General features: G+C 52.7%; 6 protein-coding genes across 6 annotated transcripts; 3 read left to right on the top strand and 3 right to left on the bottom strand.

Annotated features, from left to right (window-relative positions):
• Positions 1–485: 485 nt before the first annotated feature.
• PG985_000697 (serine/threonine protein phosphatase PPT1) lies at positions 486–2,295 on the top strand (the record flags this gene model as incomplete). Its single annotated transcript, XM_066820466.1, has 7 exons — positions 486–635; positions 726–806; positions 862–1,300; positions 1,361–1,604; positions 1,657–2,018; positions 2,080–2,204; positions 2,260–2,295. 7 exons carry the CDS (start codon positions 486–488, stop codon positions 2,293–2,295), a joined length of 1,437 nt encoding a protein of 478 aa, XP_066691345.1.
• Positions 2,296–2,557: 262 nt separating this feature from the next.
• Positions 2,558–2,989, bottom strand: PG985_000696 (uncharacterized protein; the record flags this gene model as incomplete). The annotated part of the gene is made up of 1 exon (XM_066820465.1): positions 2,558–2,989. The coding sequence occupies one exon, from the start codon at positions 2,987–2,989 to the stop codon at positions 2,558–2,560; it is 432 nt and encodes a 143-aa protein (XP_066691344.1).
• A 452-nt stretch (positions 2,990–3,441) lies between these two features.
• Positions 3,442–4,024, top strand: PG985_000695 (transcription elongation factor SPT4; the record flags this gene model as incomplete). Its single annotated transcript, XM_066820464.1, has 3 exons — positions 3,442–3,522; positions 3,627–3,877; positions 3,994–4,024. The coding sequence occupies 3 exons, from the start codon at positions 3,442–3,444 to the stop codon at positions 4,022–4,024; spliced, it is 363 nt and encodes a 120-aa protein (XP_066691343.1).
• A 280-nt stretch (positions 4,025–4,304) lies between these two features.
• PG985_000694 (uncharacterized protein) lies at positions 4,305–6,584 on the bottom strand (the record flags this gene model as incomplete). The annotated part of the gene is made up of 1 exon (XM_066820463.1): positions 4,305–6,584. One exon carries the CDS (start codon positions 6,582–6,584, stop codon positions 4,305–4,307), a length of 2,280 nt encoding a protein of 759 aa, XP_066691342.1.
• Positions 6,585–8,064: 1,480 nt separating this feature from the next.
• On the bottom strand, positions 8,065–10,414 carry PG985_000693 (vacuolar amino acid transporter 3; the record flags this gene model as incomplete). The annotated part of the gene is made up of 2 exons (XM_066820462.1): positions 8,065–8,235; positions 8,294–10,414. 2 exons carry the CDS (start codon positions 10,412–10,414, stop codon positions 8,065–8,067), a joined length of 2,292 nt encoding a protein of 763 aa, XP_066691341.1.
• A 2,022-nt stretch (positions 10,415–12,436) lies between these two features.
• On the top strand, positions 12,437–16,394 carry PG985_000692 (solute carrier family 12 protein; the record flags this gene model as incomplete). The annotated part of the gene is made up of 4 exons (XM_066820461.1): positions 12,437–12,623; positions 12,682–13,667; positions 13,725–14,730; positions 14,803–16,394. 4 exons carry the CDS (start codon positions 12,437–12,439, stop codon positions 16,392–16,394), a joined length of 3,771 nt encoding a protein of 1,256 aa, XP_066691340.1.
• Between the last annotated feature and the right edge of the window lie 335 nt (positions 16,395–16,729).

Below are 16,729 nucleotides of genomic sequence, written 5' to 3'. Positions count from 1 at the left end.
ACAGAACGGTTGTGCGGGCAGAAACAATCGGTATTGATTTAACGCCGAAAGGGCAGAAAAGGTCGAGACCATGACCAAATACAGCCCTGACAGGCTAGACTCTGTCTCTGGGCTGCACTCGAGCCAGACCTAGCGGCATGGATTCGAATCAGATAAGCTCCGCTTGGGGTTTATCGCCTCTGAGATCCCAGATGCCTGTCCACCTATTTGGCGTGGCGTTCGCCGCTTTCGACGTCGTCCCGCTTCGATAATATTCCTCTGTTTGCTGCAGTGAATCATTTCTCAAGTCGCTCACCCGCCTGCAAACCCAAACAATCCGGCGCCAACTTTGCTTTTGGCCTCATTGTTTCCTCTCACAGGTCTTGGTTCCCTATTTGTGGTCAACATTTATTCGTCTTGTTCTCTTAGACCCGCCGACAACTCATCACCTTGCACTTGAGATTTCCGTCCTGTTCGCAGGCACAGGCTTTCCCCCCACCATTGACATGGCTTCCGCTCTGGACAAGGCTGTCGCGTTCAAGAACGATGGCAACAAAGCCTTTTCCGCCCACGACTGGCCCAAGGCTATTGATCTCTACTCCAAGGCTATAGAGCTGAACAGCAAAGAGCCGACTTTCTACACCAACAGAGCCCAGGTATGGATATATCGCAATACTTGCCCCGCCTTGGATTATCACCACACCCACGAGTACTGCTCGCGTGACTAACAAACATATCTACCCCAGGCCAACATTAAGTCCGAGGCATATGGCTATGCCATTGCAGATGCTACCAAGGCCATTGAACTCAACCCCAAACTGGTCAAGGTATGCTGCGTTTGTGCCCCCTCGCAACCACTGCCATTAACGTGTAACCTCCCAGGCTTATTTCCGTCGCGCTGTTGCCTACGCCGCCATCCTCAAACCCAAAGATGCCCTCCAGGACTTCAAGGAATGTGTTCGACTCGACCCGAACAACAAGGACGCCAAACTCAAACTCGCCGACTGCCAAAAGATTGTGCGCCAGCTAAACTTCTTCGCCGCCATCGAAGTTGGCGATGAGCCCTCCGCCGCCGAAGGCCTGGACGTGGACTCCATAGCCATCGAGCCGGACTACGACGGTGTCAAGTTGGAAGGCGGCGTGATGACACAGGAGTTCATCGACGACATGATCGAGCGATTCAAGAACGGCAAGAAGATACACAAGAAGTTCGTCTACCAGATCGTCATCGCCGTCAAGAAGATCTGCTACGACGAAGCTACTATGGTGGAAATGAAGATCCCCGACGATGTCCAGCTTACCGTCTGCGGTGATACTCATGGTAAGTCACCCAGCCAACCAGATGGGCTCGGATTGTACATGCGCTAACCCGGAGGAACAGGTCAATATTACGACTTGATGGAGTTATTCAGGCTCAATGGCAAGCCAACAGAGAAACATTGGTACCTCTTCAACGGCGACTTTGTTGATCGCGGTTCGTGGTCGACCGAAATCGCCCTGTTACTCTACGCCTACAAGTGGCTTCGGCCCCATGGTCTGTACCTCAACCGAGGTAACCACGAGACGGATGACATGAACAGGGTGTACGGCTTCGAAGGCGAATGCAAGGCCAAGTATAACGAGCGGTATGAACCCCAAATAAGCCCTGTATCATACAGTATGCTAATAATTCTGCAGAGTATTCAAGTTGTTCTCCGAGAGTTTCTCCGCATTGCCCCTGGCGACTCTGGTAGGCGACAAATATCTTGTGCTCCATGGCGGCCTCTTCTCAGATGACAACATCACACTGGACGACATTCGGAAGCTGGACAGACACGCGCAGAGACAACCCGGCCAAGCTGGGTTGATGATGGAGATGCTGTGGACCGATCCTCAGACATCGCCTGGCCGAGGCCCCAGCAAGCGAGGTGTTGGCATGCAGTTTGGGCCGGATGTGACCAAGCGGTTCTGCGACAAGAATGGCTTGGAGGCCATTATTCGAAGCCACGAAGTGCGCATGGACGGATACGAGGAGGAGCACAATGGAAAGTGCATCACAGGTGAGTTTCCTTTTCGTACACCTCTACGTTATTGAGCCCGTCAAACTAACTCCTGCGTCAGTCTTCTCCGCACCCAAGTACTGTGATCAAACAGAGAACCGCGGCGCATACATCAACGTCGGCCCAGACTATAAGTTGAATTTCAACCAGTTTGACGCCGTGCCGCACCCCAATATCAAACCCATGGTAGGTTCAGCATCTGGACTTTTCTGTGATTGGTTAGCTAATATGACTTATCCAGGCCTATGCAAACAGCTCAATTACGTCGATGATGTAGACGGATATACGCGGCAGAAAGATCGATATGATTGTTGGGATGTTGAGCCTAGCATTTCTGCATATATGACAGTGGAGAGCTATTCCGTGTCACAGCATTGGCGTTTAGGGGGAATAATGGTGTCAGGGTGCAAAATGGTTGCATGTACATACCCCATAATACCAGATAGGTATCTGGTCCAGGGAGCTCTTAGGTTTCCAGGTTCGCAAGAATTTCTCCATTGTCCTGAGCTAGAAGCCGGGTTAAGCCATGATGCATTGTTTCATTTGCTCCAGAGCGTGTCTTGCCCGACCTGACCCACGAGACTGCCCAACCAGTCGGAACAGCCCTTGATTTGGAATGTGGTGTGTATGCCGTCTTCGTAATCTCCACGCCAGGCGGTGATGGCCGCCGAAAAAGCACCCAAGCTGTCTCGCGGGACCCTCAGCCAACAGTTGGCTCCGTCCACTTTGAGTATGTCGATAGAAATTGCCGTGCCTGCGATGCCGAGAAACTGCTGGAGCGCCTTCATGCAATACGAGCGCACTTGGAGAGCGTCGAGCTCTATGGGCTCCTGAAGCGGGTTGCCATTAAGGACTTGCAGATGGGCGTATGAGAAAAGCGGCTCCTTTATGACACAGCTTGCCAGCTCATGTGACTTTTGCGACTTGGCCTTGGCTGTAGCCAGCACGGATGTGTCGCCTGGTTCCGCCATGTTATGTTGGTCTGCAGATATAGACGGAATGGAGGTATCTTTTCTCAGGCAGCTGAAATGCCCCAGAAGTCAGTCGTACTTGGGTTCGTAGCGTGTTAGCGTTCCTGACTTATCTCATGCACATTTGATTGACGAGAGTGCCCTGCAGCGCTTGGAAAAACGTGGGCTCAGGTAGGTACCTACAAGTAGGTACGTACCTGCTTTAGTGCGCTACCTAGCTCAAGTACTGGGATTCCTCGGCGACCAGGCTTATCGATAACCTTAAGTAAGGCGCCGCAACCAGCCGCAAGCTGCCAAACGCGATAGTCAACATTCCTGCCACTTTATAGGATCCCGCCCAAGCTCTTTCTCCCCCATCTGACAACCCTCGCGCTGCCCGACCAGAACGAGCAAACGTACAATTACCGAACCCGAAGGCTGTTGGATACGCTGGGAAAACCACATCCGGCAACATGGCTAACAACTTCGTGCCGCCGGGCCAGCACCGTTACCTGCGCGCCTGCATGGTGTGCTCCATCGTCATGACCACCAGCGTACGTTTCGCCCCTTCCCTTCCTGCCCCTGGCGACTAGGTTGCTTTTTGGGGGGAACATTGGGACTTTTTCAAAGACTGATCGCGAGAATCCGCCAACAACAGCGTTTCCGACACGAAGGCTGCCCCAATTGCGAAGACTTCCTGCACCTCAAGAACGACACCGAAGCCATCGAGAGCTGCACGAGCCAGGTCTTCGAGGGTCTCATCACCCTGGCCAACCCGTCCCGGTCCTGGGTCGCCAAGTGGCAGCGCCTCGACAACTACGTCCAGGGCGTCTACGCTACCAAGGTCTCCGGCCAGCTGCCCGACGAAATACGCTCTGCTATCGAGGACGAGGGACACGTGTATATCCCGTAAGTAGGCCCGGCTCTTTCTACGTCATTTATCGCACCCTTGCTGCGGAAGAAATGATCCCCACGTTGGCTCTCGCAACCTTGTTCTCTAACCCCAATATTTTCGTTTTCTACAGGAGAGACGGAAGCGCGCTCGAGGCCGAGTAGACACTGCGACAGATGATACCCAAAGATGGAAAAGAGGCAGCAGGGGCGGTTGGTTGAGAAAAAGCAAAGATTCATGGCATGGCGTTGGCACAATTGGGTGGAATTTGAGATATTTCCGAACGGGCGTTTTTGGCGTGTGCATACATAAAGAAGCCAAGACAGTTAAGTCCAATCAAGAGTCAATTGCTCTGGTATTGCTAATTTAAAGATTACTGTTAAACAAATAAGTTTTCTCACGTTCTGAAGTCCAATTCTCCAAGGCGGAGGGGCGCCCAGCGCCTCAAAAGACTCCGCCTTCATATTTCAAGAACTCTTCGCGGCGTTTTAATGCATCAAACCGTTTCCCCTCCTCGCGGCCTCCTTTGCTCGGGGAGCCTTGGCCTGGCCTCGAGATCCCACTCTGGTCGCTCGAACTGCACGGGGGCGGCGGCGTTCGTGGCGTGGCCCTGCGTGGCGTCGTCGACGATGCGCTGCCCCCTTTTTGCACCCTTTCATTGGTCGTATTTTTCCGTGGGGATGGCTCTGAGCGCGGGGTTTCCTGAAGTTCCTTGAGTTCCTTGCTCAGATGTAGGGGGTTGACGCGCCGGGAACGCCTCATATCTTCCGGTGACAGCGGCAGTAAGCGGTTGGTTGCGTCGACGTCTCCGGCAGTGATTGGAGCTGCGTCAACTTTCGCGCGGCCGCTTGGGCTTGCCTTGCCTCGCCTTGCTCTGGGGGTAGCGAGGCCTTTGAAGACGGTGTCGACTTCCTGCATGAGCTTTTGGAGTTCTGCGTCCTGGTTCGCCTCGGTATCCCCTGGCTCATGGTCTTCCCTCTTGTGCTCCTCTTTCGCGGTATTGGCGGCCATCATGAGGGCGTGTTTTATTCTCGACTGCACGGACGAGGGACTCACTTCTTCTATGATGTTGTTCTCCGGGTGGATCGTGAAGAACATGCCGAACTCCTTATTTGTAGTAGTGGTGATTTCTTGGTTTGGGAATGGCCGCGATGAAGATCCATGGCGGTTCTGATCTGGCTGGGGAGATCGACTATATACGGGGGTCTTTTTCTCGCGCTGCGTGTTGAGAGGTTGTAGGCCTACCCACGCGTTTGTGCTGATTGAATATGGTGGGCTTTTTGCTCTTTGCCCGTCACGGATCGGGGTTGTACCGTTATCAACCTTCGGTCTTGATCTTGCCGGAACCGCGCTGTCGGTCACGCTTGCCGTTGATGACGAAGTCGTCGAATCTTTGCTTGATCCCTTATTCTGTCGTCTAGCGTACAAAGTTTCCTTGTTCTCAGGCTCTACTGTTTTGGCATCACATACAGTCATAGCAGCGGAAACGGCTTTGGCTTTTTGCTGGGAATGGTTCGGAATGGCGGGTAAAGGAGGTGCGGCGCTCGGGGCCGGGGATGGGACGCGTTTGGGAGGAAGAGGGGAGTTGACGGGACGTTTGGTTCGCTGATGTTCTTGCTTCTTTGGTGCGGGATCGCGGTTGTATGCCGTCAGGGGCTTTTTCCGCGCCTTGGTGTCGGCCTTATTGCAGACGGGGGGCTCGTATGTGGTGGCAGGAAGGGCGGGGAGCTCCTTGTCAAGCAAGGACGCATGCGACTTTTTGGGCAAAGCTTCAGGCGGTGTATGGCCGTTGCTGGTGCTAACTCTGCTCACGTTTCTCGGGTATGGCGATTCAAGGTGTGCCTCGACTGGCACTGGGCTTGGTTTGGCGGACGGGGAGGTTTCTCCCGTGCTGCTGGGATCGGTCAATGTGGAGTTGCTAGTGGGAGGGCCAGACTCAGAAACAGTATGTGCTGATGAGGAGGTATCCGATGATGTTGATGGGGAGGTACTCAATAATGGTGATGAGGTTTTCGATAGAGTAGCCACGTTGCCGGGGCTAGAGGGTTTGTATATCTTGGCTTGTAAGATGAATACCCCGTCCTGGGAGCTCTGGTCATTCTCCCCCTTCACCTCGCAGACCGTGGCAGATACATCGTTCGTCTTGGAGTTGGACCGGCTCCTGCCCTGCTGCGGGCTCGGTGCCGTCTTGCGAGAGAAGTTGGGCGGCGAGGCCTCGCGAGGACTCCTTCGGGTACCTCCCGGGCTTTTGCGCTCGGTCTGTTGTTCCCGGTGGTCGGTTCCACTGGGTCGCCTCCGACTGCTTCCTGGGCTATGCTCGGTCTGCCTTTGACGGTTGTCAGCCACCCTCGGCGCCGCTGCTTGGTTTCTCGGACCCGGACGGCGGATGCCGGTGGCTTTCGTGGGAGGGCCTGTCTGGGTGAACGAGAACGGGATCTTGTACTTGGACGAGGGCGGTGTTTCTTGGGATCCGAGGCCTGCCAAGCTACTGCTGGGTGATGCTGTATGGGCCGATGGCTCTGATACCACTCGGGCTGTCGCATGATGGTATCTGTAGTAATGCTGGTGGTCAATCGCGACGGCTGGTGCATCAAATCCATCACTCTTGGCCCTCTTATTACTCCCACCACCCATCATGGCCATGCTACCGTTGCTGGTCTTGCCGCTACTGCTCGGACGCCGGAGGAGGCGCGTATTGATGCTGTTCTTGCGTACGTGACGCATCAGGGGGCAATGGGATGAGCCGTTCGCGGGAGTCCACGTAGCTCACGCTAGTTGATCACTGGTCGTGATAAGACGAAGAAATGATATATAAAAAAGATGTGATAAGACGAAGTGAATCTGCCTCTCGAAGGCGGTACAGCAATAATCATGAGAAGGCGCTAGTGAGTGAAGTCAAAGAATAGCAATGAAAGATTTTCTAATTGAAGAGTTCGAAGAACTAGAATTTCGCCTCGTTGAATGAGAGACAGAGAAGCTCATAGGAAGAGAAAGGGTGTATATTATTCTAAGAGATAATCAAGTAAGAAGGTCGACCCAAGAGAACCGAGAGTGAAAGGGTGCAGTATAAACGGTGATATAATGAAGGACCAGAACTAAGGGGAGAAAGGGACGATAACCAAAGATGACTTTTCCTTATTGTTGCACATTGTAGGAGAAGAAGTAGAAAGGAGCTAGGGAAACGGCAAAAACCATGACGCCTTCATCTCTGCTCTGCTGTCAAACCCAAAAAAGCAACAACTATGGGCTATAGAGGCATGATCAAGTTCAGTCTTTCTCTCCCCTTGCTCCCCAACTTGAACCGATGACTTGAGGGTGCGGCGTGTAGCTCTGAAGCGAAGAGGGAGAGAAAGAGGTTTGGGTCCATCCCATGCCCGCAAAGTCCCCCCCGACGACAAAGAACCGCGGCTTCCTGCCGGGAGGCACGAGATCGGGGTGGTGCCGTGGGAAAGTTTGATGTCCAACAAGGGTGCTCGCCTCTCTTTGTCGGGTGGCAATCGTGCGGGAGAGAGAGCTTCGTGGCTATAACAACAAAGAAGAAACGACACACCAAGACCTGCCATGAGATCCATAATGAGAGCCCTAACCCCTACCTAAAGAGACCTTCTCTTTCTTTCCAAGGCTTACGAGTATGAGCCTCTGTACAATTAGGGGGCAGTCCGATCCTGACCCTTGTTCCTATGAGTGTTGTCGCACCTCGAGGCCCCTGAATGTCCTTATATCTCGTAACAGACTCGCCAGATACCACAAGGGAAACGTAGAATGACCATTGTCCCCACAAAGAATAGACACCCGAAAAGTGTTTCACCGGCATTCTAGGGCGGGCCAGCTTGTCTCTACGATCCGAAGCTCATTAGTCATGGCTGTTACTACGAGGTTTGCTGTGGCCGAATACCTTGGGGGGAAAGAAAAGTGTAACCGTTCAAGGAAAAGATCCGATTTGATTCTTCTATCAAGGAAAACAAACTATGTGGCTATACGCAGTATGGAGTATCCAACGCCAATAAGACGACCCGAACAGCATTGGCTTCTCTCGATCTGCTTGCAATCTATGCGTGATGTAAAATGCCCTCTTCCCTCTCACGACTCCCAAATGCCGTCAATTCCCGCTGCCGATGCAAAGATGGTAATAATACAAGGTGATCAAACAAAAGAGTAGTAACAGTAAGTAGGTAGCTTGCCGGGCTGGGGGCTACAAGTATGTCTAATTCTTAGTGTCGCAATACTTGGGCAACCCCGAGCCGGATGAGCTGGCCCAGCTCAGGACCGTCAGTGTGGTGGTATAAGTCATGGCGACGATGCCGAAGATGCACAGGCAGACATCTGATATCTTTGCGAATCGGGTTCGAGCAACGCCCCTGTAGTGGAGCAAGGGCTGTTCATCTCGTTAGTACATAATATCCATCATGAGGGTTAGAATGGCGACGGCTTACCGGGTAGATGTAGACCAGCGGGATGCAAGCAAAGTTTCCAACCAATGCCACAAATTTGTCGAGGTTATCGGCGCCAGCCCAGGCGATGAGGGCACACATGAACACGACCAAGAAACGGAATCCGTTCTTTTGCCACTTGATAAAGGGGTTGTACTTGCCACTGCGGGTGAAGAGTGCATTCTCGGTGATCTTGATGGCAGGGAAGATCTGCAGAGGGGTAGAAAGTAGGATGGCAAGCGAGTATAGGAACTGAACGCCGTTCACGAGCTTGTTGTCCTGCGGCAAGTTCAGCAGCACTACCGTCTCGGTCTTGGACCCGTACGCTGCGTATGAAATAGCACCCATGATGGTGAACAGAAGCGTAATGATAATCATCACATAGAACATGACCTTGGGGAACTTGGCAGGCTGCCTCATCGACTCTTGAATAGGAATGATGAGACCAATGCCTTCGAAGGTGAAGATGGCGGTTCCAATGAACAAAGTCCAGTCTTTCTGGTTAAAGAGGATGATGTCTGCAAGCCCGTTGGTATTAAGGGTGAGAACATCGTAGTAGAACAGGTAGGCTAGACCGATGACGATGAAAGCATCGGCAATCAAGGCAGTGAAGCCCAGCTTGCCAATATCTCGAAGCAGTGCGAAAGGGAGGAAGATGACCATTTGGACGATGATTAGTAGGGTGACGGGGATGTTTGCGCGGCAATCGGTCACGGCGAGGAAGAACGCCTGCAGGTTTTCCGACGTGAAGACGATGTAAGCTGCAACAAATCCCAGCTGACTAACGACAATGGAGAAGAGGATCAACGTCCTCAGCCACTTTCCGTACAAGATGCCACCGATATCACCAAAAGAACCCTCCACCTTCAGTCGCGTAGTGACGAGCAACACGAAGCAGTAGTAGCTGAGTATTGCCACTCCAAGCAGGACAGCGTTGCTGAACACCATGCCTCCGTTGAAGTAGGCCCGAGGCAGGAAAAGGACACCGGTGCCGACGAAAGACTTGAGCAAGAGCAAAGCAGCGTTCATTGGCGTGTTTTTGCCGCTGCCGCCACGAGACTTCCGTCTCCTCTTGCGCCGCGAGGGTGTCAGCAAGGTGCTATCTTCCATTGGCTCGTGGTCGTCATCGCTTCCTTCGTCCGACTCGTACTCGTCTTCTTCGCCGGAAGCAAAGTACTCGCCCGGAAGAAGATCCTCGTCATCCTCTTCCAACTCCTCACCCGCGAAGTGCCCGTAGATGGTCAGGAACTCCAGGAAACTGGTGGTGAACAACTGGGGCTGTTTCCTAGATGAACGGCCGATTTCTGGGTCCTCGGGGCTGTTCGATGGGCTTCTGGCAGCTCTCCGAAGGTAGTTACGTCTGAACCCTCCAGGAACTTTGATGGTGTTGATGTCAAGTACTTCGGTCTCAGGTTCTGGACGGGCTAAACTGAAACTCTTGCTACGCTGGGGGCGATTGCGGCCTTCAGCTTCCTCGGTCCACTTGTAAATTGGGCGAGTGATATCTCCGCCTTGAAGCCTCAAACTCGAGAACTCGTCCTCGTCGAAATCGGGCTCTGCGCCGTCTCCTGGCTGTTTGCCCTTTACGGGGTCATCATTGGACACGAAGCCGCCCGCATCCGATGCATCGGAGGGCTGGACCAAGTGTCGCTTGATGATATCAGGGTCTTCGTAGGCGCCGGTCCCACCACCTTGTAGGTACCTGGATCTCGCATCGAATGAGCCATAGTTGGTAGGAGTCGTCGAGGATTGGACCTGCTGCCCCGTTGCAGCAGGCGAAGCCGACCGTACCGGAGGCGTCCCGAATCTTGGCGGCGATGTGCCCACTGAGTTGGACAAGGCGGCAGCAAGCGCTGAAACGCCAGGGCCGGTCTGGCTCTGTTGGGCAGGGCCAGGCAGAGGTGTCAGATCCTCCGGGTCCTCGCCATCTTGTCCTGGAGCTGGGGAACCTGATCTCTGGGAAGCGGCGCCGAAGGCACCAGAAGGCACAGGCGAGGCCAAACGAGCGGTCGCGTCAGCGCGAGGGAGCGAGGTTCCGTAGTTACGGCCGCGAAAGGAGCCGCCGGGCGACGAGGCCATGGGCTGTACGAATGGGGAGCTCCGACCCCGATCAGGAGTGGCCATGTTGACTGACTATCGGGTCAGATCTCTAGGTTGCGGCGAGTAGCTCGACGAAGATGGATCAAGAGTTGTCGGAAGTCGGGTTTCTATCTCGTCAGGGCCTTGAGGCTGAGTCGGAGGGAAAGGCCGAGTAGTCTGGGCTGCAATCACCGCCTTGAAGACGCCAAAGTCAATGCGGGCGGTATCAACCAGAACCAGCAAAAGCGCCACAGGAGCTTTCGTTATCTGGGAGCTTGACAAACGATGAAGTAAGACCAAAGGCTACGCCCACTTCTGATAGGTAGGCCGCAACAAGGTTCCAGGGCTCGATAAAACAGGCACGAAGGGGACGGTAATGGCCGGGGCAGCCAGGCGATGCTCGTCGACGTTTTTTAAGGAGTGAAAGATCGGCTTTTGGCAGGAAATGGCCCTTGTGATGATTTGCACGCACGAGACCCCGGCCTCCTCTGCTGTGGCCGAGTCAGGCAGGTGATGAGATACGCCCACCGACTCTGCCAGCCATGACAAGACGCTAAAAAGGTGCTGCATTATCTTATGTTAGTGCTAGCCAGTCAATTGGACGCATGCATAGCATGCCCGTTAGTCAGCAGCATACCACTGCCGATTTCCCTACATGCCTAAAACTACCCGCTTGCCCGTATTGTATTGCTTGATCATATGTGATTGACTGAATGGAAACCCTCATGCCCACCCGGTGTTGCTTTCCACGATACATCATAAGGTCCTTCTACAAATCAGTAATGATCTTGGCTAGGGAAGACCAAGTTCCAACCCAACCCACCACCACCACATGCAACGGGTGCTCGGCGTTCTGAAAACCGAGCCACTACAGGGCATCAGCAAACATCGATCAGGAGGACTTTACAGCCACCACCCGAAGATGCCTGTAGGTTCAAGACACGAACAAGGTCTCTGAGAGCTCATCATAATCGATCTTATCCATAGGCATTTTCTACCTGGGTGGGATCACAAACAACATCAAGAGCCTAATGTTCTGAATGTAACCTGGAATACGTATTATATTAGCCGTGATTGCTCGCAAAGCCCTTTTGCATTGATCTCTTCTTTCGGTGAACAACCGGCATGTGATGCAGCCGCTGTGAGATTGGGTTGGATCTTGCTTCGCAGCCGCAAGCCCTTTCCGCCATCTAATCCGATTGCCTCCAGGAGGCTTTTCAGGAGGCTTATGGCTACCGACTTGCAGATTGTTTAATATCATAACAAGCATGATCATACAAAACTTCACATCTGCAGTTTATTGGCCGAGTATGGAGTAAGGCGGTCAGATATGAATGAGTCTCTGGCACCTATGTAGAGAATGGTTAGGGATTCCGAGTCAGTCAACTTGGAATGGAGGTGCCCCCGACGCCCCGCCTTTGCAGCATTTCCTAACGCACCAAGATGACGTCGGAAAAGGCTTGGTTGGGGCCCTTGCCGAGCTTTGCGACCGGAGCCTAATAGGTGCATGGAGTAAGAGTTGAGAGATCTCAACCCCGCCAATAGTAGTACGGTTTGGCATGGCGGCTCTGGGCTGCAGGCTTGCACTCATTCTCCAGCGGTGCCCAGTAAACTTCCAGGCCTATCGTGGGGAGGCGTGCGGGGATGATGCTGCACCTCCTATGCTGCATACACTACTGCGTGCCTACATGGAGCAGGTTACCTGATACCATCCTCGACATCTGTGCCTCCTCAAACGGACAGGCAATGCAATTGGTGCCTTGGAGGAGGCGACATCCCATGGGCACAACAACCCACTGTCCCTATAGTCCAGCTCTCCAACTTATGGCTCACGAATCTTGATCGATCACCACCTTCTTCACTTCTCTGCGCAGGCTGGACTTTTCCTTTTCTTTCTCTTCTCTGCTTCGACTGATTCTTACTGTCTCGTTGCTTTTTCTATTATCATAACGCATGGTCCTGCAGGTCCGAACTGTGTTAACGCTGGTCGAATATGCGCCATCTCCTGCAGCTAACTATTCACCCAATTGACTGAGGGACGGGTTGAAACAAACAGTACGGATCAACATGCCCTTGGACTCTCGTAACGACAAAATGGGAAATGCCGTGGAGTCAAGCTCGGCATCGGCCAAAAAGTCGAAGCTCGGAGTCGCCTCCGGCGTCTATGTTCCGACTGTGCTGAACATTTTGAGCATCTTGATGTTCCTGCGTTTCGGCTCTATTCTTGGACGAATCGGACTGCTTGGCATCCTGGGTTCGTGTCACCCCAACAAATCCCTGACGATGCATCGACAGCTGACATCCCTGGTCAGGTTTGCTGGTCGTTGCGTATTTTATCGATCTTGTAACCGCTCTCTCCCTATCCGCCATCGCCTCCAATGGCGAAGTCAAGGGCGGCGGCGCCTACTACCTCATCTCCAGGTCTTTGGGGCCAGAGTTTGGTGGATCGATCGGGGTGTTGTTCTACCTATCGCAGGTGCTTAACACTGCCATGAATGTGGTCGGTCTGATCGACTGCCTCAAGCTCAATCTAGGCTCGCTTGTGCCTGATGGCTACTGGCAAGGCTATCTGATGCAGACCTGTGCCTTAGTCGTCTGCACGGCTCTATGTTTTGCGGGCAGCGCTGCCTTCTCTCGAGCCAGTAATGGCTTACTTGCCATTCTGGCTGTTGCAATTCTCAGCATCCCCATATCGGCAATAGCTAGATCTCCTTTCAAGGACGATCAACTGAATGTTGAGTTCACCGGGCTGAGTTCCCAGACTTTGCTGGCCAACCTGCATCCAAATCCTCCGACACTGCATCACACGTCACTAGACAGATTCAGGGAGCTTTTTGGGATCCTTTTCCCAGCTACCTCGGGCATCTTTGCTGGGGCGTCAATGTCAGGGGATCTGCTCAACCCTAGCAAAGCGATTCCAAAGGGAACTCTATGGGCCATGTTCTCTACCCTGATCCTCTACCTATTGGTGATTCTATCCATGGCGGCAAGCGTCACTAAGGATTCTCTTCTTCTCCAGACCAATGTGATTTCCATCACAAATGTGTGGTCGCCTCTGATTCTAGCCGGCGAGTGTGCCGTGACATTCTTCTCTGCCTTGATGGGTCTCGTCGGTTCTGCAAAACTTCTCCAGGCCCTGGCGAGGGATAGGCTCCTTCCTGGCCTTTCGGTTTTCGGTCTGGGTACCAAGCGTGGCGATGAACCCATCAACGCCGTTCTGATCACATACGCCATTGCTCAGTTGGCCTTCTTTGCTGATCTGAACCAGATTGCTACCCTCATCTCAATGGGATACCAGGTAAGAGATATTACCGATCTCAAGTTGTGTTAACGTCTAATTTCTGGTGCCATATAGATGACCTTTTTCGTTATGAATCTGGCCTGTTTCTTGTTAAAGATCGGATCAGCTCCCAACTTTCGCCCAGCCTTCAAATTCTTCAACTGGCAGTCGGCTTTCGTCGGTAGTATCCTTTCTGCCGTTGCCATGTTCTTCATTGATGAGACATATGCTGCCTCGGCCATTTGCCTTCTCGTTTTTCTGTTTCTATTGATCCATTACTTATCTCCGCCAAAGCACTGGGGTGATGTATCGCAGAATTTGATCTACCACCAAGTAAGGAAGTATCTGCTTCGTCTTAAGCCGGAGCATATCAAATTTTGGAGGCCGCAAATTATACTGCTGATCAACGATCCGAGACACCACACGCGCCTTATTCAGTTCTGCAATTCCATGAAAAAGGGGTCTTTGTATATTCTGGGCCATGTCATCGTAACAGATGATTTTAATACTGGAATCCACGAGGCGAAACTACAACAGGCGGCCTGGACCAAATATATTACCGAGTATTCGAGAATCAAGGCTTTCGTACAGCTCACAATGTCTCCGTCTATCGAATGGGGCGTCAGGAACTTGATCCTCTCTGCAGGACTCGGCGGCATGAGACCGAACATTGCCATTCTTGGCTTCTATAATATGGATGAGCTCAGAAGATCAAGACCACTGGCGAGTCTGCCAGAGATGCCAATTTCTCCTCTCAAGGCAAAATTGAGCGACAAGGCTGAAGGGAAAAGACCGGGACGTCGTCGTGGAGACACGTCAGCTCGCCTCCTGGAGGGTTTTCTCCCAACCGATGCTATCAGGACTGAAGGCCTGATGTCGGTCACAAGCTACATGACGATAGTCGAAGACCTAGCTCACAGGCATCGCTTGAATGTAGCCATTGGCAAGAATTTCCAATCCCTGGAGACCCCTCGGCAGGATGGCGCGAACATGAAAAAGTATATTGATCTATGGCCTATCCAAATGTCTGCAGAAATTACGGCCCAGGGAAAGAGTGTGCGCACGACCAATTTCGACACTTGTAAGTGATAATGCTTGACGCTTGTTTTCGCTCATATGTCTATATCATCGCGGAGGCTCATTTTTGTTCCAGACACTTTGATTCTACAACTCGGTTACATTCTGTCCAGCGTACCGAATTGGAAGCAAGTTTTCCAACTTCGTATTCTGGTATTTGTCGAGTACGAGAATGAGGTGGACCAAGAGAAAGCACGTCTGAAAGCTCTCCTCGACAAGCTCAGGATCCAAGCCGAGGTTCACGTTTTCTGGCTGGCTTCCGGGGAGTTGACGACATACGAGAATATCGTCAATGGCAAGATTAAGAGTCAGGAAAACGATTTTATTGTCAATCAGCTTCTGAAAGATAATGAGTGGTGGCAGGAGCTACAGCGGATCAGACAGGAAACAGCACAGATGTCCCTCTCGGCAGGCATTTCTTCACTCGAGGATATGCTCGAGGCTTCTCGGCGGCGTGGCTCCAACCCGAGAATCGACAATGAAGATGGAGCTGCACGATTCATGAATTTGCAGCACTTGCTGGAACTTCCCAAAAAGCCGACGGTCTCCAAGATCGCCAAACTTGGAGTCAACTTTGGCATCCATACTCAACACCTTGAATCGAAGATGTTGGACGAGCAAGTGCCACAACAAGAATATTATTATAGCGAGGATGAAGACGGGGCCAGTTCTTCGTCATCGGACGCTGATTTCAACGAGGTGCTGAGCGAAGGTGATGCGGAGGATATTGAGCCCTCGCGTCGTCCACTACTGCATGTGAATCGGCGAAGAAGCCTTGGCGACATTCAGAGTCCGCAGGCCTCGAGGAAGTCGGATAAAGCAAGAGGTCACCATTCGCGACAAAACAGTGGTGTTGTGCCGTCGGGCTATGGTACCATGTCTTCTTCTATAGCCTCGTTGGATAAGAAAGCTGGCCAAACGGCTAGCGTCTTATCACCAAGTGCCGAGAGCTCACAGACCCTGACAGCTCCATCACTGATAGCAGAGTCTACTTCCTCATCTTCCCGGAAACCAAGGCGTTCGGGGCATTCCCGACAAGCTTCGATAAACCCAAACTCTGCCACCAGAAGTTCTGACGCGAAGACCGCAGGTGAGAATGGCACAGGGCCCAGCATCAGCTTCTGCGAACCAGAAGGTACGCGCACTCCCAGGCCGGAGAGACCACCAATGTCACGAGCCTCTTCCATGGGCCGCTTCTCGAGCCGCCCGGTGCCGGAGACCAAGGTAGAGAATGATGACGGTGGTGGGCAACGTCTCACCTTTGCTGAGCCCGAAGCTCATCCACACGACATGCGATCGCGAAGAAACTCGGCGTCTCAGAGCCCCTTTCCCGACTTGCACCTCGATATACCAGAGCTCCTGGAGGCATACGAGTTCGGCGCGAGCCGGGAGACGGATGCGCGATCAACATACTCGGCGCAGAGCCTACCCTTGTCTTTCAACGACCTGCCGAGCCGGGCCCAGCATCTGATCCTCAACGAGCTGATGAGGCAGAACAGTGGCGACAGCGCCGTGATCCTGACCACGCTGCCGATCCCCGAAGAGGGAACGAGCAAGAACGATGACGCTAGCTTCAAGTATCTCTCCGACATTGAGGTGCTTTGTCACGAGTTGCCGCCGGTGCTACTGGTCCTCAGTAACAATATGACGGTTACTGTGAGTCTGTAATGACGGCGGATGGGGATGAAATGCATGGGAAATGGCAGCGCCTAGCGATGTGATTACTTTAGATGTCAGGTGGAAGATGTTAGATGCTAGATACTATGTAAGGTACCTGGTGCATTGTCTTTATACACGCCTGCTCTGTATGGAACAGGCATGCCCCTTAAAAACAGCGTTGGAGGACATAGTCGGATATCCGCATAGTCACACCCCTATAAGCGCCGGATAGTATTATGGATAAAACCCCAAAATCAATCAAAAGTTGCGATATGAAATGCTCATCTAATTGCATAAAGTTTCCTCGAGCACTGGTTATGCAGGCTTTGGGTGAATACAGTCGT

This window comes from Apiospora marii, assembly GCF_038362585.1.
Source record: "Apiospora marii strain CBS 49790 chromosome Unknown utg000001l_segment0_segment0, whole genome shotgun sequence".
NCBI lineage: Eukaryota > Fungi > Ascomycota > Sordariomycetes > Amphisphaeriales > Apiosporaceae > Apiospora > Apiospora marii.
This window is presented reverse-complemented; position numbering and strand designations above follow the sequence as displayed.